The sequence below is a fragment of the Simochromis diagramma genome, unplaced genomic scaffold (assembly GCF_900408965.1).
Source record: "Simochromis diagramma unplaced genomic scaffold, fSimDia1.1 OVJJ01000304.1, whole genome shotgun sequence".
Taxonomy (NCBI): Eukaryota; Metazoa; Chordata; class Actinopteri; order Cichliformes; family Cichlidae; genus Simochromis; species Simochromis diagramma.
Window position 1 is genome coordinate 1287901 of NW_024387030.1, and position 23419 is coordinate 1311319.

Sequence of the window (23419 nt, forward strand, 5' to 3'; positions counted from 1 at the left end):
ATATAGCAGGAGAAATCAATGTTTTCATGTTGTTTACACCAAATTCTGACCCTACAATCCAAATGTTGCATCAGAAATTAAAAATCATCAAACCAGATTTTTTCCAATCTTCTATTGTTTAATTTTGGTGAACCTGTGTAATCTGTAGCCTCAGTTTCCTGTTCTTTTCTGACAGCTGTGGCACCTGGTGTGGTCTGCTGCTGCTGTAGCTCATCAGCATCAAGTTTTGACAAGCGGACATTCAAAAGTTCTCTCCTGTTTGGTTGTATCGAGTTGTGGTTGCCTTCCTATCAGCCTGCAGCAGCAACAGTAAGCGACAGTTCTCACAGAGACCTGCCACTCACTGGATATTTTCTCTTTTTTTGATTACTCTCTGTAAAGGATACGTGGGATCAGTATTAGTAGACTAACAGTTTCTGAAATACACAGACCAGTACGTCTGGCACAAGCGGCCATGCCACATTCAAAGTCACTTAAATCACCTTTCTTTCCCATTCTGATCCTCAGTTTGAACTTCAGCAGGTCGTGTTGACAAAGTTTACATATCTAAAAGCACTGGGTGGGTGTCACATGATTGGCTGATTAGATATTCACTTTGATGAGTTGCAACTTGTTTTTGTATATATATATTTATAATAGCCAATATTAAACCATAAAATCTGCATGAGTGGAACATTAATTAGCAGAATATCCACCATATGACTTTTCTTATAGAATGTCCCAAACCACATCTGAAACATATGAATTCAGCTATTATTCATAAACATAGCAACATGAACTGAGTTGCAGGTGAATTTTAAAGGTTTCATATTTTTCATTGAAAGCTTTTTTTAATCAATACAACCTGAAGATCAACATTGGTGGGGAAAAAAAGGGTTTAAAACCCAAAAGAAATGAATGTTGTGCAAATTTAATGACTAATTCGTCTTCTTTGTTTTTATGGCCTTCAATTATACATAAAGAAAGATTAGTATTACTTTGAGTAATTGTTATTGCTCTTTATGGACATGATGTAGGCTCTGTCTCTCTCTCTTCTTTTTCCCCCCATTAAAAAACAGGAATGTCATAGGTCATACCAGTCAGATATAATTATACTGACAGTCATGCTAAACTGTTTTGAATAATTAATGCAAAAGCAATAAAGAGTTTAACCACATTTTAGAACACTGAATCATTCATAAATAGCTAGGCCTTGGTTATAGTATTTCAATATTCATGAGCAGTATATGGTTGATTTTAAAAAAGGAGAGTGCAACAAGAATTAGTTCAGTAAAGAGAACTTACAGGCAATTATCTAACAGATGATGCTTTAGTAATGATAATTATGACATCTATTCATAAAAGATAAAGTGTTGCTTCCTAAACTCTGCACATGTGATATTATATGTTAAAGAAATATACAGATTTTCTAAATACTCCAACTGTTTTTAAGTGGTTTCTTTATGTCTTTTAAATCAGTCTGGCTTCCTGATGCTCGCTGATGCGCATGTGAAATGTAGATTCAGTGGTCTCTAGCGCCATCTTATGGTTTCTGTAAGTAATGACTTACTCACTAGGCCCGGAGGTACAATAAAATTGAATAAAATAAATAGAAAAATAAAAAGTTTGATTTTCCCATAGAAGTAAAAGTAAGCAAGCAGTGACAAGAATTTTAAAATGTATCATAATATTAACAATTTTGTGTTATCTGTTTTTTGCTTAGTGATTGGGCATTGTTTATCATCCCCTGGACAAAATAACATGAACACCCCATATAAAATGATATTTTTGACGATACATTGTTATACCTATATTATTCTCATCACTTATGTAATGATTACAGCTAAAATATTATTTATATAACTGTCTATATTCATTTAATAACTGGGGGCACAGATAAAGTGAGGATGTAGTAAGTGTGTCGTCCCCAAAATTTTGCTTTTGGGTGAAATTTTAAGCACCCATTTTGTTTTTTTCTACATTTCATGGTGGAAATATCTTAATTTATGGTAATGAAGACACAAATCTCAGCCACCCGGTGATTTTAATATCTAATCATAATCAGAGAAACTTCAAGAATCTCAGAGGGAAGTTAAGTTGTCATAGCAGCAAATATACAACAAACAACAAGCACTCGTATCAAATGAGTGTAGAAACAGAGTTATGATATCAATGTAATATAAATATTATATCACTGTGTAGGAGTTTTGGGATACTGAATTGTTTATTTAAGATGTCCTCTGTTTGATTCTTTGTTCATTATTTACAGATATGTTGAGCCTTTAATTCAGTTTATGTTAGTTTATTTTGTATCTTTAGTGTTTCCTATCTCATCCTCCTCTGTCTTTTCTCCCCGATGTCGTGTTTATTCATGTTCCTGTTTTACTTTGTTAGCCTTTATAGTCATCTTCTGTGTTTTGTGTGTCATTTTTGCTGTCTCATTGTCCTTGATTCTTATCATCTGTGTCTTGTTACCCTCCTGTGTGCTGTTCCTTGATTACCCTTTCATATATAAATAGTGGTATCTTCCCCTCCGCCTTCCTCTCAGGGTCTGTTCAGCCTCCCAGTGTGTTCCCTCCCTGCTTTGGATTCAGTTTGCCTTTTGCCTGTGGATTTTTGTGTTCTGACTTTGAATCAGCCAAGATAAAGGCTTGCTTTTTTATTTTTCCTTCTGTCTTTGAGTCTGCATTTTGGTCCTAGTTCTGCAATTTTTATGACATCTGTCCTATTCTGTGTTTGCTTGGCTGCATATGGAGTTTGTGTAACAAGTAAACAGCTATGCTGATACTAGGCCACTTTTGTGTCTTTGACTTTGAGAAGTAAACTCTTTAAGTGTGATTAAAGCACCTGTTCACATCAATGACTAAGTGAACTGTTTCTTTAAAACAAGTGACCTGTGTTGTGTGATCATTTTTATGTACTGTGTACTTCTTATCCAGTTGGAAATTGCATTGTCACTGAAGTCTACACCCACTTCAGTGGAAAGGGGAATATTTTTGTCATAGTCCAAATAATGCAATTGAGGATAATCTGAGAGTCATAACTCCACTCCAAGTTATCTTATGTGTGTAATAATAAATATACTAACTGTTGTCCCGTATCAATAGATCTTTATGCTTTAGTAGACTTTTTTGACCTGTGACAACAAGAAATAAATGTGTGTAAATAAAAAAATAAAAACATATAGCTGCTTCATTCTCGGGCAGCACACTGTCAATAACACAACACAAACCAATAGTGCCCAGTTCCTAGGAATTTAAAGCTCTTTATTAAGATGATGCAGCTGCAAAACAAAGAGGTAATCCTAGCAACCACAGGTAAAGTCTGGCCATCCCACACAGCTGATAACAAAGCTCATTTGATAGCTTTTTCCATATGTACACATTCATGTAACAACTACACATATATGTAGTGAAATTAGCCTCAGGATGTTTGCAGATGAGCATCATATGACATGTTACGTGATCTGTGCATTTAAGGGCATTTATGTATGTGTTAACAATTCTTGAGTGAGCGGAAATAACATCACTCATATTTTTTACTTTTGTTTGCCTTTCGAGCGCAAAGATGATTAGATATGTGAAGCTAAATGTGAAAATGTGTGCTTAAATTGTCACTTTTTATTCCAGTTTTGATATGCATGTTTGTAAAATCTGTGTTCAAATTGCTTTGGATTTGTGTGTGGTTTTGAGCACACATTTGTGGGAATTCAGAATTTACAGACAAATCATTGTACACAGCTATCTACCTTTTCAGACTAATTTCACTCCATGCACATCTTTAATTGTTATTTTCCTGAATCCCAGGTTTCGAGTTCAATTCTGCCCTGATGAATATGTTTGCTAGTGTGAAATTTACTGAGAATCTTCTCAGAGATGAGTACAGCCAGCTTGAATGCAGCTTACGTCTGATTGCTGCTTTGGGAATATTTCAGTTTAGTGTGCATCATGTCTCTTACATCCTATCATCAAAATAACAGTAAGTGGTAATTCTTATTCAATTTATAACATTACTTGAAATATCCTTAAATAGTCTCCACCTTTACACATAAACACCACCTATATCAACTAAAAACTGCCCGTGTGTTTATGACTGTCATATTCAGGTGAGTGTGAGCCACTTAAAATGTGGTCAAAATAACTGAGATCTATGTTTAGTACAAGTGAAACGGCATGGAGTTATGATTCAATAACATTTACAAAGAAGCACAAGGGTCTCAGGATGGCACATCTTAGCCTAGTGCTTTACTGTGAGTGATGAGACAAGCTTATTAAAACAAGAAGTAGATCATTTTGAGCCTGTATCGTCGCTGTTATTTTGGACTGCATTTCCCAGACATCCCCTGTCAAACAGACAATAAATCTGCTGGTATGAGTGCTGTTTCCAAGAAACATTCCTGTTTCTGCAGGTGGCGCTTGTGTGTTTATCTGCTCGCCTGTCTGTGACACTCTCATGCAAACTGACTGTTCCAAATAAAGAAAATCTAAAAAGCATCACTTCCTGCTACTGTTACTGTATGGGAAATTGCACACATACACATGCAAGAGAGAGTGGAAAAAACTTTATTGTGACATTTAGTTTGAGCAAAGTGAAGGTACATCGGTGGTTCGATTGCCTCTTTATTTCTTTAAATATAATAACGCAAACACTGAGACTTATTATAATAACTGATATTGAAAAACTGATCATCAAATTAATTCTGCTATAAATAATATATTCAAGTGCTTTTTAAAGTTAAACTCTAATTAGAAGTGCTATTGTAATTTTAAGACCTGGTAAGGAGTACGTTTTTTATGTCCCGTTGAATTTTAAGGGTATACTTTCTTTTTTTTTTTACCTATATTTATTATTTATCTGTGTTTTTATATTATATTATACAGCATCTTTATTTAAGTAAAGCTCTGCCAAATTGCATAAGCAGTGTGTGACTAAACTAAGTACACCCCATGACTCAATAGCTCGTAGAAGCATGTTTAGGGTCAATCTCACATCATTGTGGAGAAATTTTGGTCACTCTTTACATTTTTGTTTCAGTTCACTGAGCTTTGTTTAGTCACAGCTCTCTTAAGGCTCCACTTCAGCATTTCAGTCAGGCTGTGGTCTGGACTTTGACTGGGCCATTGCAACACCTTCATTCTTTTTGTGGTCAGTCACTCTCTTGTAGATTTGCTCGTGTGCTTGGGATCATTGACACAGTTTAAGCTAAAATTTAGCTGTCAGGCCTCACATTTGACTCTATACAGAGGAGATCATGGTTGACTCATGGCAAAGTGCCCAGATTCTGTGGCTGCAAAACAAGCCCAAATCACAAGCTCTCCACCACCATGCTGACAGTTGGTATGAGGTGTTTGTGCATTATGGCCAAACATCTCCACTTTGGTCTTGTCTGTCCAAAGGACATTGTTCCAGAGGTCTTGTGATTTGTTCATGAGCAACTCTGCAAACAAGGTACATTTGTTCAGTGTTTTTCTAATCGTGTTGTGAACTTTAACATTTAACATGGTAACTGAGTCCTGCAGAGTCCAAGATGTAGCTCTTGGGTAATTTCTTTGAGATGTGCATGCTCTGACCTTGGGGTGAATTTGCTGGGACATCCACTCCTGGGAAGACTGTCTCTATCACTGTAGAATGATGGACTTTAAATTTCTGGGAAATAGCCAGATAACCGTGCCCAGAATGATGAGCAGCAGCAACTGCCTTTCTAAGATCTGTGAAGATGTTGTATCTCTTTGACATTGTGTTTGCACACACCTAAATGGTGCAGACAAGCAAACTGCTAAAACTTCTGCTTTTATAGACGTGCTCAAAATAATCAAGTGGATTTGATTATCGGCATCAGGCATCTAATTATTTTTAATATCTTTTTGTTATGCCAACTAACGGTGTTCGGTGCTTTCCAGAAAAGAATGTATTGGAGTGCATTACGAAGTATGACATATCTGCGCGGCATGTCAGTCTTTCTGTCCTGGCAAAATTTCAGCTCTTGCATCTGGTGCAGTCCACCATGAGGTAAACGGAGGACCTCTCCATCCAATTCATTTATGAGAAACCTGTATTCTGCCAGACTTGTTACATATCCTCCATCTTGAGTGTGGACTGTCACCTTCAGATAGAAGATATAAAGTCCTAAAATGCAGACTGGATTACTTTAAAAATGAATTTGTCATCTTATCTTATTCACTCTTTGCAAAGACAGCTTCTGTGACAGCACTAGGAATTCCCCTAAGTAGTATATTGTATTGTGTTTCAGCTTATTTTGTGCTAAATAAATAAAGACATGGTGTAATATGTCATATTTCCCAGCTCATCTGAAGCTGTATTGCCAAATTCTAAAATCTCAGACGAGCTAGTTATTTTTATTATATAAAACCTTAGAATTTGAAAAGAGTGTACTTTCTTTTGATCATCTTTGTGGTTGTCTTGCTCGTACTTATTGTTAAAAAAATATAAACTTATTACAGTTATGAACTATACAAAGAATGGATACTTTTGACCTACTAAAGAGAAGAGTTAAAGTTTTTGATATTAAAAGATTACAAGAGAAATTTATCTCAAGCGATATCCAGGTTGGAGGGCAGGGCTGGTGGATTATGGGTAATTGAGTCCTCGGTGTGTGTGTGTTGATGTCAGGGGGCGGAGAGTGCGAGAGTACAGCCCCGTGTGTGTTGGTGTGTAGATGTGAGTGTACGGTGAGGAATTCAGCTGCTGGATGAGTTTTCTCTGCGAGAGAAACTTATTTTTTTTGGCGTCCACGTCTTGAAGCGAGGAGGACAAATGCGAAAATGCGAGAAGAAATCCAGGAAGAGGCGAGCGAGTGCTTATTAAAAATTCAGCGCGGGAGAACAGACGTTATTACCCGTTCGGAGGACTTGTGGCAGCACCGAGGATAAACTCCACTTCTAACGGGCTAAAGCGTTGTTGAATGGGGTGAAACGAAGCGGATTTTTTCCCTCCTAAAGATAGCAAGTCCAGGAAGAAAAAAATAAAAAAAATTCAAGCGGTCGAAACCCAGAAGGAAAGGGGAGTAAAAAGGGGGCAAAGAAAACGCCCTGCTTTGCTGCCTGTTGCTGGTAAATTCAAACTTTATCGCCAAGTTTAAAAAAATGCATCTTCCATTTAACGAGAGGTGATAGTTCAAAGTCGTCATTCCTAGCTTAAAGCCGGGTGGGTTTGCTAACTGACGGCCCCCTCTCACTTGGCAAGTTTTATGTTTTTGGAAGCATTGGGAATATTTTCTCCTCGTTGTGCACACCATTCCTGTTGGAAGCGATTTGGGTGGGCTGGGAGCCCAAAGGCTGCTCCGCCAGGCCTGCGGCCATTAGCCAGGAACAAAGAGGGTTCACATGTAAACTCAAACAGTTTGGAAAAGCCTCTTCATTAGTTTTTAAAACCCAACTTTTAACCACCAACGACGGCGCAGTCATGTCGCTGGGCGCCGAGAGGAGGATGGAAACCCGGCTGAAGAAGCTGGAGGACATGATCAGAGACCCCAGATCTGCCATAAACCTGGAAAGTTTACTGGTGAGTCAAGTGGGATCCACTTCATAGGTTATTAATGATGTTGTCTGTTCGCTGAATGGCTAGGCAAGCATGCACGCCCTCAGGTGAGCTAATTGCATTTAAACACCTTTTCATGTTAAAACGGTGCAGTTTATGATTTAAGTGTTATCGCCTGGTGGAGACACTGTAGACAGACCTGATTAATAGTTAAATCTGGGTGCAGACAGAGCAGTTTGGGGCTCTTTGAGGCCTGTCTACAGATTAGGATTAACTACTTGAGATAGCTCCCCTGGGTGTTTTCATGGAGACTAATATTTTTAGATAACATATGGGCCCACCAAGCCACTGTAGTCCTATCAGTCCCAGATGTAACCACAGAACCATTGCAGTCTTCCTACACTGGTATGTAAATAGGATGTTGGCTATGGAGGACCCAGTCTGCCAAAAATCCAATAAACCATATTGGCAGCAATTAATATCAGAAAATATATATAATAACAGTGTTTAGAATTAAATTAAAAATGAAACTAGAAGAAAATATGAAAATTTGTCTCATACTCCTGTACCACCTAACATTTATCTATTTTAATGAGAAGAAAACAATTAGTATGAAGTTGTAAAACTGCGTATCTCCTACTGTTTCAACCACTCAGGTAAATGTGTAGATTTTTATCTGAAGTTCCACTTAATTATTATTTAAATTGTATTTATCTTCCATTTGTTTTCCCCCTTTGACCTCCCGAATATAAATAAGTGACAAGATAATAAACGAGCAATAGTATTAAGGAAAACAAATATATAAGTTATTGGAAGTGTTAGGTTATATCATGTCAGTGTCACGAACAATGTGAGAATGGCTTACTTTTTTGTTTCTGGATATTGCCTAAATCGGTTCTCTATATTTGCCCACCAGCTTAATTCATTAATTTAATTAATTAATTTTACAGTTAATTAATATAGTCTTCTGGAAACTGGAGTTTTGTCCCTTAGTAGTAGTAGTAGTAGTAGTAGTAGTAATGATGAAAATCATTGAAGATTAGTTTCATGATATCTTTGTAGCTGAAGGAGAAAAACTAACTTTAAAGAGGTAAAACAGTGAGTATGTGTTTAGTTTATTGTACTCTCAGCAGCTGCTATTAGATTCTGACTGGAGATCATTTTGATTTGAATATTTCTGTTTTTGTAGGGTGTAATTTTAGTACGCTCTGGTGCTTACATACAGCATTGCGTTTGATTAGATTTGAGAGGCATGTAAAATCTATCATCTGTTTGTCTTTCTCTGACAGCTATCTTACCCCTCCATTTGAACATTGGCCTCAAATTTAACATAGCCTCTGCGTGTGTTTATACATACATGAATGTAGCATGGAGCAAGAGTCATGTCTGGTCATTGTCCAAAAGAGCTTTTTCTCAGATGTAGCAAACAATGGGAGATTGTCCAAGCCAGATGTGTTCTTACTGCTGGAAATAATCTGTGCAGTTTGACCACGACAACCACTCGCTTGCTGTTTTCTCTTTGGGATAATCAGACTTTTCTCGGACTTTGACCACTTGGGAGCTGACAGGGTAACCATCATTTAATGCCAACTGATTTGGGTATTTGTGGTTTAATATCTCCCTCAGGTGATATCTGCAAAAGTCTCCCTGTTCATTTCTAATAATGTGTCATTTGTCTGATCCCCTTTTTCCCCTTGCAAGCTTTTTCTTTTTCTTCAAGTTGGGTGACTACTTCTTTATTTGCTTTAGCTTTGTTCTTTTAATAAGTGCCAAAGTGGCACCACAAGAGGAAGTGGCTGAGTAAGACCACATAAGTTGTTTTTGGATTTCAATGCCATCACAGCAAACACAGTTGCTTCGTGGTGGTCATATTGGTGCAAGTTTATGGAGATTTTTCCATTTGAAGAAAAGAAAAATGTAAATATCATAAACTTTCAATTTGCCACAGAGTTTATTTTCTGTGATAATCCAAAACCCTTGTGGTATAAATGTCAGTGCCTTTTTGTTGAGCGATCTGGGACGATGTTCCAGTTGGCCATTGATCTATTGGTTCTCGAAGTTTTCCCAGCACACCCCACTTCAGAAGCCAGAAGAAGTTCACACCGCAGATTCCACATAACTAACAATAAAAAAAGGAAATTTGAACATGCTTTGTAATATCAGCACAGTAGCATCTGCATACTCTTGTTTATCTTCCCTTAAAAAAAATCATACCAGTAATCTTTGTTTAATCTGGTTGTCCGTGTGCTGTTACATCAACACGCTAGTTCTTATTCACCTACAGCCTGGCAACCATTTCTATTTTGCTTTCCTCGGGAGAGGGGAGTGAGACGGTGCATTCCCTGAATTTTTTTCCTCAGAGGTAAAGTGGTCAGAAGTTATGAGATTGTGAACGATGTCTCAGGTCCCTGTGTTTACCCTGTGCGGGGATGAGTCAGACCTGTTTGTACAGCCGCTTATGTGACGTACAATTGAAAGATTTTTTTTTTTTTTTTTTTTTTGGACCAACAGACGATGGACTTGCCTGATTGCAGACCTTTCATTAACCACCCACATCTGGTGATTTCTTTAGCAGTTCAGTGATTGTCAGGGTATGGACGATGGCCCAGAAGTAATGGATGTTGAGCCAAATAAGGATAGCGTTTGCAATTATTGCTATTGATACAATCAAATAACTCTTGCTTTCTAACTTGGCAAAGGACTGATGTATTAGAATTGAAACTGTTTAAATGTGTCTGTCTTTAAGTTTTGTGATGACCTAACGTTGCATAAGGCAGTGGAAAAATTCTTCCATTACACCAGTGTATATCACGACTTTGGGCTTAAATGGGAAAAGAGGTCTTCCGACAATTTAGATCAGCTCTGTTCTCCCAAAATAAATTTAGATCTCGGTTATTTTCTGGACCCTAGGAAAGCTGGAATCCCAAGCTATTTTCAGACCTATTAACTGTAACTTTTAGCCAACATTGTGTGATGTTGCCTACTTTAGCTTTAAAGTTAGAGGGTGGTGTTTGAATTTCTGGGGCCCCTAACTGGATGTGACAGAGTGCAAACACACTGTCAGCTCTATCTTAAAAAGCATCACCTCACCCCTTTTAATGGGCCCCTTCTGACTCAGCCCACCCCCCCCCCCCCCTTTCCCATACATCCCTTCCCCTGGGGTTCTCCCGTCCCCCTCCATACAACTTGAGGCAATCCTGGTCAAGTCCTGAGGAAGAATTCGGCATAACTTGACCACCGGTGGTGTTTACTTCCTGCACATGAGCTGGGGAGAGAGAGGTGTTGAGTGTTTGAGACAAAAGTTGAGTGGGAAGCATGCGTAGGAGAGAACAGGCTGCGGTTTTCCATTTTTAGCAGCCTCGGTGCTGTCGCTGGGATCAAGAAGTTTTGCTGCTCGGTGTGTTCAGACACACGCATGCACACAAACAATAAATGCTAAGATATATCTTGTTTTTGTTTGGGTTGTGGGGGTGGGGGGTTTGCAGGTGAAGGAAAAACATGCTTACTTAAAGTGCCTAGATAATTGCTCACAGGCTCATATTTGGTAAATAATGAATCACAAATCCCCTGTTATTGTGGCATGGCAACGGTACCAGAGGGAGCCACATTGTGTGGACCCTTTATTTATTCTTCTCACTAACAGTTTAGTGAAGGAAACATCGGTAATTAATTTCAGGTTTGTGCTTTTTTTTTTTCCTTTCCTTTTCTTTTTTTAAGTGATCATGAAGGTAATGCATTTAAGGAGCAGTGGGCAGGCTTCCCTTAGGATAAAGAAAACTGACGTGGAGGAATGTGCAGCATCTGTCAGGGAAACTCAGTCACCTTCCTTAGTCAATCTTCAACTTTTGTGATGAGATGGGGCAGAGCTGCTGCTATCTGTAAATCCAGCCACAGAACAGCCAGGGGAAAAAAATAATACTTAAATGATGCGTTAATGCCGCCCCACTCTGTGGTTAATATAAACTGTAGATCACTATATTGCCTCTATCAGCACTCGATCAAGCGTAACCTTAAGTCTCAGCAACCTTCCCCTTGTGCAAACGGTAGGGATCGTTATTTGGCAGGACACCACTGCTGACTGAAGTGCAGGACTTAACTTGGCAGCTCCAAGTACAGGCAGTGATTGTTAAGGAGCAAGCACAAGATGAGGCCTTTTCTGGAATTAAAGAAAAAGACAAAACTAAAATATGGACAGGTTATTTGCAAATCACTCAAGTTTCTGCTGTCCTAAAGGAAATGACCTCACTGAGTAAATAGTTGGCAGCCATACATGGGGCTCAAAGTTCCATAGACTTCTGTCCTGCCTGCACTTTCCCCGTTCGCTTTCTAGCCTTATCTCTTTTCCCTGGCCCTACTTTTCTCTCAGCCCCTCCCCTCAGGCTTGTTAAACATACTGCAGGTATGTTAACTGTGTTTTCATACTTTTGCAGGCCCAGGGCGTGCAGATAACTTAATGCACAGCACTTATGTGTGAATGATATGGGAAATAGAGCTAAAAGCTTGTATGATGCCTTCCAGTTTATCTCTGGGGGGCAATCCCTGTCCATTTCTTTTAAGATCATTTGGAGTGATGCTCTTTTTATTCAGCATTAGTTGGGAAAGCCTTTTAATACATATGCTGTCTCTTTTGCTTAGTACTGGTTATTCACGCCCTTTTTTTTCTCTCCCTATTCCTACTCGTATATGCTTCATTTTGTTTTGTTTTTTTCCATTAATTTTTTTTCTTCTCATCTCCCATTTTCTTCAGCTTTTTTCTTTCTTCCCCTCCCCTTTAACTTATTGTCACTCCACTTCTCACCTACACTAGACTTTCTTCCTCTGTAGCTATTGGGATAAATAATATCCCCTCTTTGTCAACCTGAGTTTTGGCTTCTTCTCTGGAGTGTAGTTGAGTTGCTCTCAGGCAAACAGCAGCAGCAGACCAGACCCGGCTTCAGTGTGCTAGCTGGATAGAAACACTGCCTTATAAGGCACTGGGGATGGTGGCCCCAGCCAATTTTTTTTTTTCCTTCAAAACAAGCCGGTCTCTCGGCTCCACACCACCTCTGGTGAGTCGGCTGGGCCTCTCCATGGTCTTTTTTTGGTTTTTCGCTCCACTCCAGTGAAGAAGACCCGGCGTCTTCTGGGTGTGCAAACCCTCAGCAGTCTTAAAATGTCAACCTTCACTTCAGTTATGCAGCTCCTGGTCTCCTTTAGTGGTCAGAGCTAGGAAACATGATAAGGGTTTTCCTTGTTTATTAAAGCCATACATGGCCCACCAGAGGCTTTTTTTGGAAATAAAAAAACACTTAAGGCCTGTAAGAAAGAAAAAGAGTAGGGGAAATTTAAAAATGTATTTATTTAGGTCAGTATTTTAATTCTGATTATTTATTCATTGGCTTAGCAAACATCATCTAGTTGCTGAACTTAAAAGCATATGCCTTTACAGGGGATTTCCACAAACTTAAAAAATAACTCAGGAGTAGGACAAATATTGATGTAGGGAACTGGGTCGTCTGGTAGTTGAGTTCTGATTGTTAGGCGTGGTTTTTTTTACCGCAAAGCTCATCTTGCAAGGACACACTCTGGTCTCTGCTGGCTTGCTGCCACCGTGGGATTCTGCAGGCGCAAATCGGGGAGTAGAGGGGTCCTCTACTGAATTATAATGTGTATGTCTTGCATTACAACAGGGATGTTTGGCTGGTTGTCGATGTTGCATGTTTACCTGCAGAGATCATTAATACCATAGATAGTAGCTTAGCACAAAAGCAAAATAAGGGCAAAAACCAACACCTGCCTTTTTTACACTAATAAAGCTAACTAATTGACATGTTGCATCTCATTAATTTTGGTGATTAAAGTAATATGATGCTGGTTGTTAAAGATTTACGTGTCAGACAGGTGGTTTCCTGTCAGCTACACTCTGAGAACCACAGGAAGTTACCCAACCTGGCCAAGAATGAACTTTTGTCCAAAATGAACCTCCTTGTTTCCTCATTTGCTGTTTCCTATACATTGGACACTCAATGGGTTGCTCTACATTTGGGAGCAAGTTAAGATTTTGGAAAAATTATTATTGTTTTGTGTTGCACAGCATGTATTTTGAATACAACTTTATACATCTGTGTGTTGATGTTCACTTCTCAGTGTTGCCCTATCACAGGTATATTGCTTTTTGCTTATATGTTGTCCCATATACAATTTCAAACTGTTATTTTTTTTTCACTTGCAGTTCAGATATGATATGCCCAGTGTGACCATTTTGAAACCACTGTAAACAGCGGTTTATCAAAGCAGGCAGTGGGTTGAGTCAGACTGTGTTTTTAAGCTAAATTGCAACATTAGTGCAAGAAATACAACGGAGAGTTGATAAAAAGTGACACAGTCATTTCCCTTAACATCATAAGTCTATAACTATATATAATATGTTCTTTGCAGTTGATGCCAGATCATATTTGAAGATGGCTCTTTGCCCTCAGTACTGTAGCTAATTAATGATCACATTTGTACCCCTGCTCTTGTTTTTCTCGTGTTACAGTTTGTTGGACACATTTTTGAGAAAATCTCTAGTGAAGCGGCTGCTCTCAAGTCGAAAAGATTAGAGCTAATCTTGGACAGCCATCACCTGTTTTTCTGTAACTACTTGCAGGCAGTTCATGCAAACACTTATACTTTGTATTACATTACTTAAATAAATTCTGATAAATCTCGAGTTTTCATTTTTGCTTTTCCTTAGCCAGCTGTAAAAAATTAATTACTAACTGAACAAAAATCAAAGTCTACACCTTAAAATACCCACACATTAATAAACACCTAATTCTCAGCACCTTGATTTCACGTTATATAATGCCTCAGACAAATGGAACAAGATATGAGTCAGGAGCTGTCCAACAGGGATGTGAGAAGAAATTTTAGAATGAGGAAGAATGCAAGCACAAGAATTGACTTTCTCAAAATTTACATGGAGATTTTCCAATCGTGGCATTGGAATGACCCCCCTCTTTGCATCAAACATGAGGGCAGGAAACAGTACTAGTTTCCTGAGTTGTGTTGTGTTACAGGAACTTTGTGTTATTTTCCTGCGTTTCTGTCTTCCCTGTGTCATCATCCATGTGATTTGGCTCTTCTTCTGTGGACTTTGAGCCTGCTCTAAACCAGAATTGGAAGGACTTTGACACTATGGCCACACTCAGTCAGCCTCACACACACACACATAACAAAAGACACTGGTAGTGATTGGGCCAGCATGCCAGTTTTCTCATATTTTTTGAGTCCACATTTCCCTCAGTCGCCACAACAGAGAATATAAAGTTAACATGACTCTTCCAGACACAATATTTAGAAGTCTGCCAGGTTGAAATAAACCAGACTTCTCCTTAATATGACATTTGGACTAGAAGCAAAGCTGAAATCTGAGATATTGATGTTTACTGTGGTGTAGGGTTCTCATGTATGCACACAGAGATTTCACCTTAATCTCTTTGCTGTTTTTGTCTAGACATAAAGACTGTGGTTGATATTTTAACTTAAAGTAGGATTTGGTTATAATGCAGCACTCAGGTTCTGTGACCTTCCTGCATAGTTTTTGAATCTTACTGCTCTGCAGGAAGACTTAACTTTTGAAGAACTTTCAGTTCCCACACCGATCAAAACTGTAAAGGTCATGAACTCAGTTATGCAAATGGCTCTGTGGTTAACAGTGACGGCAAAAATCCTGTTGTTGACTTTGTTGTCATGCTGTGCAAAATCTTCCCCCCGGTGGCGCGAGCATTGAGGAGTTTAATACCTGAGTCTTGGTATATTTTTAGTTTCAACTGAGGGTGTGAGGGAGAAGAGCAGAGAAGAGAACAGGAGGCTCCCACGCATAACGCACAATCCATCTGGCCTCAGCCTTATCATTCCATCACAACCTGCTGGTGAAACACAGCCTCCTACACGCATACACAAACTTTCTGTCATGCACACATGCTTATGCACAGGCTCGGGCACTCATAGATACGCATTAGTGTCCATTTTCACAAGCAAACAACATTTATTCAGTTGATCTTAGCAACACACAGCCTGCATTGTGTGTAGCCAGCAGCAACAATAGAGCTATACTGCTCATTACCAAACAGCTACAGATTGTCAGTGAGTTCACTGCCTTTAATAAACACAAACAAGGACATTCGTATGTTCGCACTCGAGTTTAGACCGGGAGTGTTTGTGTTGAAGCTGGCAGTTATAATTGAAATGGTTTGTGTCTATACTAAAAATATTTATATACAAATGTACTCATAGACATGCCAAAGGATCGAAACAAAATCCTAGCCTAATGATGTCATCTTAGTGCTATGTTTTGTTTTTTGTTTTGTGTGTGTGTGTGTGTGTGTGTGTGTGTGTGTTGTAATTTAAATTTGCCCCATATTGGGTGGTATGGTTGTGCAGTGGTTAGCACAGGCAACTCGCCTCATTTGAACCCTGCTTCCTTCTGCAGTCCAAACACATGTATGGTTTGGCTGTGGGTGTGTAGTAGATTAAGTATTTGAAATGTATAGAATAACACACTTTATGCACAGCTAGAATGTAACTTGTAGCCTAAAGAGGTTAGAAAAGGCTAGAAAAGCATTTTATAAATGTGAGAACATATGGAAATAGCCACCTTGTTGTCACCGGTTAGCTTCTGAAGAGCATTTTTTTTCACCGTTGCCATCCTGCTGTTTCCTGCTCAAACCAGATGTGCTGAATGAGTGGTGGCTTTGACTGTCGAAAGCTGTTAGCCAGAGAACATTTTACTCAGTATGACACAAAACATTTACTACTTATAGATTTTTGTAAGTAATTTTTGCAACTGCAGGCATCACATCCTGCTGGCATTAAAAGGAATGCAGGTTAAGGAAACTTCTAGGTTGGCTTCACTTCTTAAACTAAGAAACTATGTCTGTCTTTTATACAGTCTGTGGCAATAGACTTAAAATAAAGGGATTTCTGAATTCTAAGGAAAGGGTTCGGTTTCCCTCTTGGATTGCTTAATTAGAGGAATTTTTTTCAGAGACTTGAGGCCCAACAGTTTGCCGGAAAATGGTAGCCATTAACCAGGGCAGGCTTGATGTAATCCTTGGGTTAATTGTCAGTAAAAACAACATTTTAGTATGAATTGTGACAGGTTGCCGCAAAAATGAAGTGTGCTTTGCACAAATGCAGTCTTTGTGCTCAATGGATAGAACATGAGTTTAAATGTCAAACAGCAGAATGGCTGGCTGACAGAACATCATTATTATAAGATTTGAGATTAAGTTTTTATGTGCAAGCAGTCTTCCCTTGCCCCTTTTTTTTCCTGGCGCATTCCTCAGTGTACTTAATAATAAAGCGTGGGGAGGGCGCAGGAGCATGAGACAAAAATATGTCAAATTCAGGAGCAAGAAGTAATTGTTATTCCCAGTGGAGACATTAGCTGCGCTATTTGTGAACCCAGGATTCCTGCTGTTGTCTTTCTCGAAGAGTTTATGGGCTCTGCCTGGCAAGGTCCCCTCGCTCTGCCCGGCTGGCCAGCCCACCATTTATCCACACAACTATTTTTAAAACTGCTGGAATTCTATCAAAACATCAACTTTCTGCTCAATCCTTTTAAAGCTCAGAGCAGTGCTGCTTGTTTTCTGTTCCACATGCCTAGTGATGAGACGGTTATGAGGAGAGGAAGAGTGGTGGGGGGGGAGTGGACTAAAAGTGGAGCAGAGGGAGGTTGTGACTTTTAATAGTTAGGGCTATTCCTTTTCTGCTTTTGGCTTCTTTCAGGTTAACATCATTGCATTCTTGACTGGTGGATCCACGTGGCTTTTTATAGGGTGATAAAGAATGGAAGCAGGCGTGGGGAGAACAACCGCTCTGTCAGCGGCAGGTTGGGTAAATAAAAAGGGAGAAGAATAGAATGTGCCTAAACGGCGCTCTTATAAAATGCCTGCCTCCTGCGACTTCAACCAGTCTCAGCTCTTTGTATTTTGCAGGAGTTGCTATGCGACGAGCCATAACCCACGGGCTGGATTACAGTATAGCAAAGATAAAGAGCCATCTAATAGATACATAGCAATTCATACTGATAAGCCTGACTGGGAAGATACTCCTATCAGCTCAAGGAGACTGTAAGGATGTTAATAACTCTACAAGGAAGTGTAGCCTACTATATATCAAAGTGTGCTAAAGAAACTGACTGGATAATCTGTAATTATTCACATTCATTATTACAGAAATAAACATTCCCTTTAATTTAAGCGAAGCCAACACTACATTAGTTATCCGAAAGGGCTATATATCCAGATATACAGAGGACCAAAACGTCCAAAATCATGAATGTAAAAAATAAACATGTATGATTTTAAATGCAGTAAATATTAAAAATCACTAAGTGACTGCAAGGCATCAGTCACATAGCCCTAGAGGCCAGTCAATAACCCCATTGGCTACTAGATGTTGCTAGGAGAAATTGCTGGCAAAGAGGGTGCTGCACCAAAAACCTCTTTGTGATTACAATTGTTGCTAAAAATTGCAACAACAACAACAAAAAAGACGTAACATAAACCGAATGGAGACTGTTCACCTTTACAGTAAAAGTTATGCTTTATTTCTATAACCGGGGGCTACTGTGGCAATCTCCTAGTGACCAAAGGAGTTGCAAGGATGTTCTTGGTGCATCACCCTCTTTGCGACCTTTTTTCTCAAGCAACCACTTGCCAGTCAGTCAGGATATACACATTGTGTTTTCAGGTGACCCTCCTGTGTGTGACTGAACCGTCTTCAGGACCCTTATCGGAGCTTTAGCAAATGATATTGCAGAGACAGTAACCATTTGCCAAAAAGTTGGGGAACAAACAAATTGCCTTTGTTATTGGTGGCTGGTAGGAGGTTGCTGACTGGTTTCTAGGCCTGTGTACTGGACTTAAAACACATTCCTGTTTTAAGGGGGGGGGAGACGACTAAATGAAGACCAGAAATGGCAGTTTATGTCACATTTTAAAGGAATGAGGAACAAAGAACGAGTATTGTCAGTATTTTGTGGTTTTAGTGACTGTCATTATTATTAAGGTTATATATTTACTTGTTTATTGTTTATTGTCTCAAATTCATTGAAGTTAAAACTATTGATGCAGCTTCGTTCCCCCAGAGACTTAACCACTTATTTAATATTCATGAAATGCTGCTTCCACAGACTTCCAGTCGCCTTTGCATTTACATTTATTTTATTTTATTTTTTTTATAGTAATGGAAGTTAATTAAAAGAGCGATTTGCAGTCATTTCCCTTGTGTAACTCCAATGCACTAAATGGCTTATTATGCATGACCTTTGAGGTTACTGCTAATCCTGCAGTGTAAGAATTACTATAAATGTGGTTCAGGAAAGCATTTTGAAGTGGACTGGTGCAATTAGCAAACAAAATAAAATAAACCAAATGCGTGTCTACCAACATAATATCACTCTCTCGCTGTGGAGCCTCTCATCATCACCATGGTAACATTTATTTGTACCTCCCCCACACTTGATTCATTTTATTTAAAGGAGGGATACAGAAAGGACAAGGATAAGAAAAATATATCACCATGAGGTCCAGCTTGTAAATGGGGAATGTTTGCTACGTGCCTGCAGCCAGTCCAAGCGTTACCAGTGTTTACTTTGCATTTCTCGTGGCAACTGTCAGCAAACAGCTTTTGTCAACTTTTTCATGTCCAAAGTTGGAAATCTGCAAAACTGAATTCCTTCTCCATTCGATCTTTTACGGTGTGCTGGCTTGGGTGTAGAGCTTTCTCTCTCCAGTCTTCTGTTTGAGCCGTTTCACTTTGACAATATGTGACAGGTTACTGGCAGTTAATTTCTGAACTTGTGAATGACACTTACATTCTGTTTACTTTGAAGATGTATTGTGCATGTTTGCTTTCATTGCATGGACAGGAAAGAGGATGCATCTCACGTACATTTGCTGCATGTGTGGCCTTCTCAGGCGTGTGTCCGTCTCTGGTGGAAAATGCTGAGCAGTGCTGCTTGTTTTATCATAGATAGCCGGCAGGACTGATTGTAAGTCACTTCACAGAGCCTGTCGTGGTTTTGTGGGCTGTTCTTTCGCCTTTGAAAATGACTTAAGCTATGCACACAGTACCCTAAATGAATACACTTGATTTGTTAAATTGTATGCCTGTTAACAGACACTAACATATTCCAGCCTGCATGCTCAGGCAACTGCCGTTATCATAAAAGTATCGTATGCAAGAAAATTATGCTTTCTGACAGTTTTGTTGAAGAATTTAAATTTGTGACAAATCTATAATCGAACAATAGGCTCATCTCAAGTGAGGCTCTTGGGGTTTGACGCTGCAGACTAGTATTACTAATGTTTATCCGGTTAACAATGGTGTGAGCTTGTCGCATGTCTCCAGCAGTTTCAGATTCTGGTTAGAGTGGCCTGCCAGAGAGAATCTATCGCCAGCTGCAGTCCAGAATACAGAGTCAGTCTGTACAGTGATCGAGAGAGACTGTGCAAAGCATCAACAGTGAAAGGTGAACAAGCTGGTAGGGAATATCTGCTATCTGCAATGGCAGCCATGACTTTCAAAATAAAATCAATGGGATTGTCTTCCTGTACATCAGCCACATATGGTGTCATATTTTGTTTTGTATTTAAAAATGGTAAAAGAATTCTACAAAGCCGAATTAAAATGGCCTCAGTGAACACTTACATCATGGGAATGAATCAGTGGCCGATGGTGCATTCCAGTTGAAGTTGGAAGTTGGAATTTCCGAGATGAAGTCGGAATTTTCAACTCGGAAAGTTGGAGCCGCTCCACCAACCCCAACTTAATGGGGGCTGTGCGGCTGTGAACACAAGCGGTAGTAAAAGTGCAAAATCCGTGCCACCACTGCAGTGTGTTTGTGACTCTAAATAAATAAGCCATTTGCAAAGCATTGACTGGGTTCTATCTGTGAACGTTGTGTAGCTGTGCAATAAACAAGCACTATGCTGTTGTGTTGTTAGTAATGCATCAGTGGCTCCACCTTGCTAAGGGGCAAAATAAATCCTGCTTCTTTTATTTTTGTTTGTTTGTTTGCTGCATCATGTTACTATTTAAACACACTCATCTCGATGGTAATGTCACTCCGACATCCGACTTCCAAGACAAATGGAACACATCAAAAGTGCCAAGAAATTATGTTTGGTTACTCTGAAAGTGTTTTTTCAAACAAATCAGGAGTGTAATGCACAAAACTCTCTCACACACACACACACACACACACACACACACACACACACACACACACACACACACACACACACACACACACACACCAGTACCTGCCAGGCACGATCCCTAATAAACCCCCACTAAACGGCAAAGACTAATCTGAGAGATTTACTTTAAAAACATCAATCAGCAGAGTTTTGTGATCAAGACATGTACTCGGGCAGTGTCTGATTAACTTCTGATAAATATATGTTATATTTAAAATACTTTTTGTTTCAAAATTTGTAGTCATCTTTTTTATTATACATACAATATGGACTAAATCAAATTTACAATGTGACACAAAAAGACGATTTATTATATGAAAATATGCTTGGTTGTTGGATTTTTGCTGTTGATTCATTGAGCTAATTTTGGACACTGCTACTATGCATCCATTATGTGTTTTTCATTGTCTCTCACCGCCTGACGAATATAGAGCTGCAGTAGCAGCAGTAACGGTGCCTCAGAGGAAATGACTTGCACACAGGGACTGGCTTCATGACACAGTGAAATTATCTGCCAGCCCTGGGGTGGGGTGGATCATTTCCTGTATTGCCATGCTCGCGCATGTGTGCATGTAGGTATATGTACACGCACGTGCACGCACACAAACACGCACCCGGCAAACCCTCTCCACCCCCACACATGTGTGTATTTTTTTCCCTTAAATAGTAGTTTTGTGAGAGGTCGGTCCTTTAATGGGGAAGTTGAGTTGATGAAACAGAGTGCTCCGCTCACTCGACGTAAGCCGATTTCATTCGAGCGGAGAACGATGGAGAGAGGAGGACGGGCAGATAAGTCTGAGAGGCTACAGAACAAAAAAGTGGAGAAGACTAGAAAGGAAGTGATGAAACTGATTGTATCACAACGCCTAACAGCGCAATAATGAAAGAAAAAGAAAAGAAAAAGGAAAGTGACAAGTATGCAGCGTATGCACTGCGTCGTGTTCTCATGTTCTCATTTGGCTCGGTCCAGTGTTACGAACTGCTCCTTATTGACCGTTGAGGAATGCATAGCTGACAAAAGTTGATAGATGACTTCCTTACTGTTACACGCTGTAACGATTAGAGGTTAGCAACAGTCCGTCCTTTGCTTATTTAATGGTTTCCCTGCATTGCCCTGGGTCATACTTATGAAATGTCTGCGATACTGCAGTACAGTGCCCAGCTTTTCTTCCTGTCGGGGAAAAATAAGAATATAACAGGACAACACGCATCACAGAATTTTTTTTGTTTTGTTTTGTTTGAGGTAATCAGATGTCACAAGAATAACTGAAATACATCTGTGAGTAATAATGTACTGGCCACTGTTTAGTTTGGGGTAAATACTCATCAGCTGCTTTGTTTGTTGCCTGCCACACATTTTTCAGGAATGTCCATGAATCAGACTGTGTGTGTCAGAGGAAGAACAAGAATGAGTGTGTCTAATGTTGGGTTTGTTTTATTCAGCTGTTCACACACTTTCTCAAATACCTGTAAGTGGTAGAGCTGCCACACAAGATACAGTGGGGCAAAAAAGTATTTAGTCAGCCACCGATTGTGCAAGTTCCCCCACTTAAAATGATGACAGAGGTCAGTAATTTGCACCAGAGGTACACTTCAACTGTGAGAGACAGAATGTGAAAAAAAAAAAAATCCATGAATCCACATGGTAGGATTTGTAAAGAATTTATTCTCAAATCAGGGTGGAAAATAAGTATTTGGTCAATAACAAAAATACAACTCAGTACTTTGTAACATAACCTTTGTTGGCAATAACAGAGGTCAAACGTTTACTATAGGTCTTTACCAGGTTTGCACACACAGTAGCTGGTATTTTGGCCCATTCCTCCATGCAGATCTTCTCGAGAGCAGTGATGTTTTGGGGCTGTCGCCGAGCAACATGGACTTTCAACTCCCGCCACAGATTTTCTATGGGGTTGAGGTCTGGAGACTGGCTAGGCCACTCCAGGACTTTCAAATGCTTCTTACGGAGCCACTCCTTTGTTGCCCGGGCGGTGTGTTTTGGATCATTGTCATGTTGGAAGACCCAGCCTCGTTTCATCTTCAAAGTTCTCACTGATGGAAGGAGGTTTTGGCTCAAAATCTCACGATACATGGCCCCATTCATTCTGTCCTTAACACGGATCAGTCGTCCTGTCCCCTTGGCAGAAAAACAGCCCCATAGCATGATGTTTCCACCCCCATGCTTCACAGTAGGTATGGTGTTCTTGGGATGCAACTCAGTATTCTTCTTCCTCCAAACACGACGAGTTGAGTTTATACCAAAAAGTTCTACTTTGGTTTCATCTGACCACATGACATTCTCCCAATCCTCTGCTGTATCATCCATGTGCTCTCTGGCAAACTTCAGACGGGCCTGGACATGCACTGGCTTCAGCAGCGGAACACGTCTGGCACTGCGGGATTTGATTCCCTGCCGTTGTAGTGTGTTACTGATGGTGACCTTTGTTACTTTGGTCCCAGCTCTCTGCAGGTCGTTCACCAGGTCCCCCCGTGTGGTTCTGGGATCTTTGCTCACCGTTCTCATGATCATTTTGACCCCACGGGATGAGATCTTGCGTGGAGCCCCAGATCGAGGGAGATTATCAGTGGTCTTGTATGTCTTCCATTTTCTGATGATTGCTCCCACAGTTGATTTTTTCACACCAAGCTGCTTGCCTATTGTAGATTCACTCTTCCCAGTCTGGTGCAGGTCTACAATACTTTTCCTGGTG

At 39.7% G+C, this 23419-nt stretch overlaps 1 protein-coding gene across 3 annotated transcripts in view; it reads left to right on the forward strand.

Annotated features, from left to right (window-relative positions):
- Positions 1–6619: 6619 nt before the first annotated feature.
- rock2a (rho-associated, coiled-coil containing protein kinase 2a) overlaps positions 6620–23419 on the forward strand; it is a 42932-nt gene continuing 26132 nt past the window's right edge. For all 3 annotated transcript variants that reach the window (XR_005697291.1, XM_040041733.1, XM_040041734.1), the window contains exon 1: positions 6620–7500. Coding sequence is in view for 2 of the 3 variants with exons in the window: in XM_040041733.1 (XP_039897667.1) it covers positions 7402–7500 (99 nt within the window). In the remaining variant the exon portion in view is untranslated. The remainder of the gene's footprint in view (positions 7501–23419) is intronic.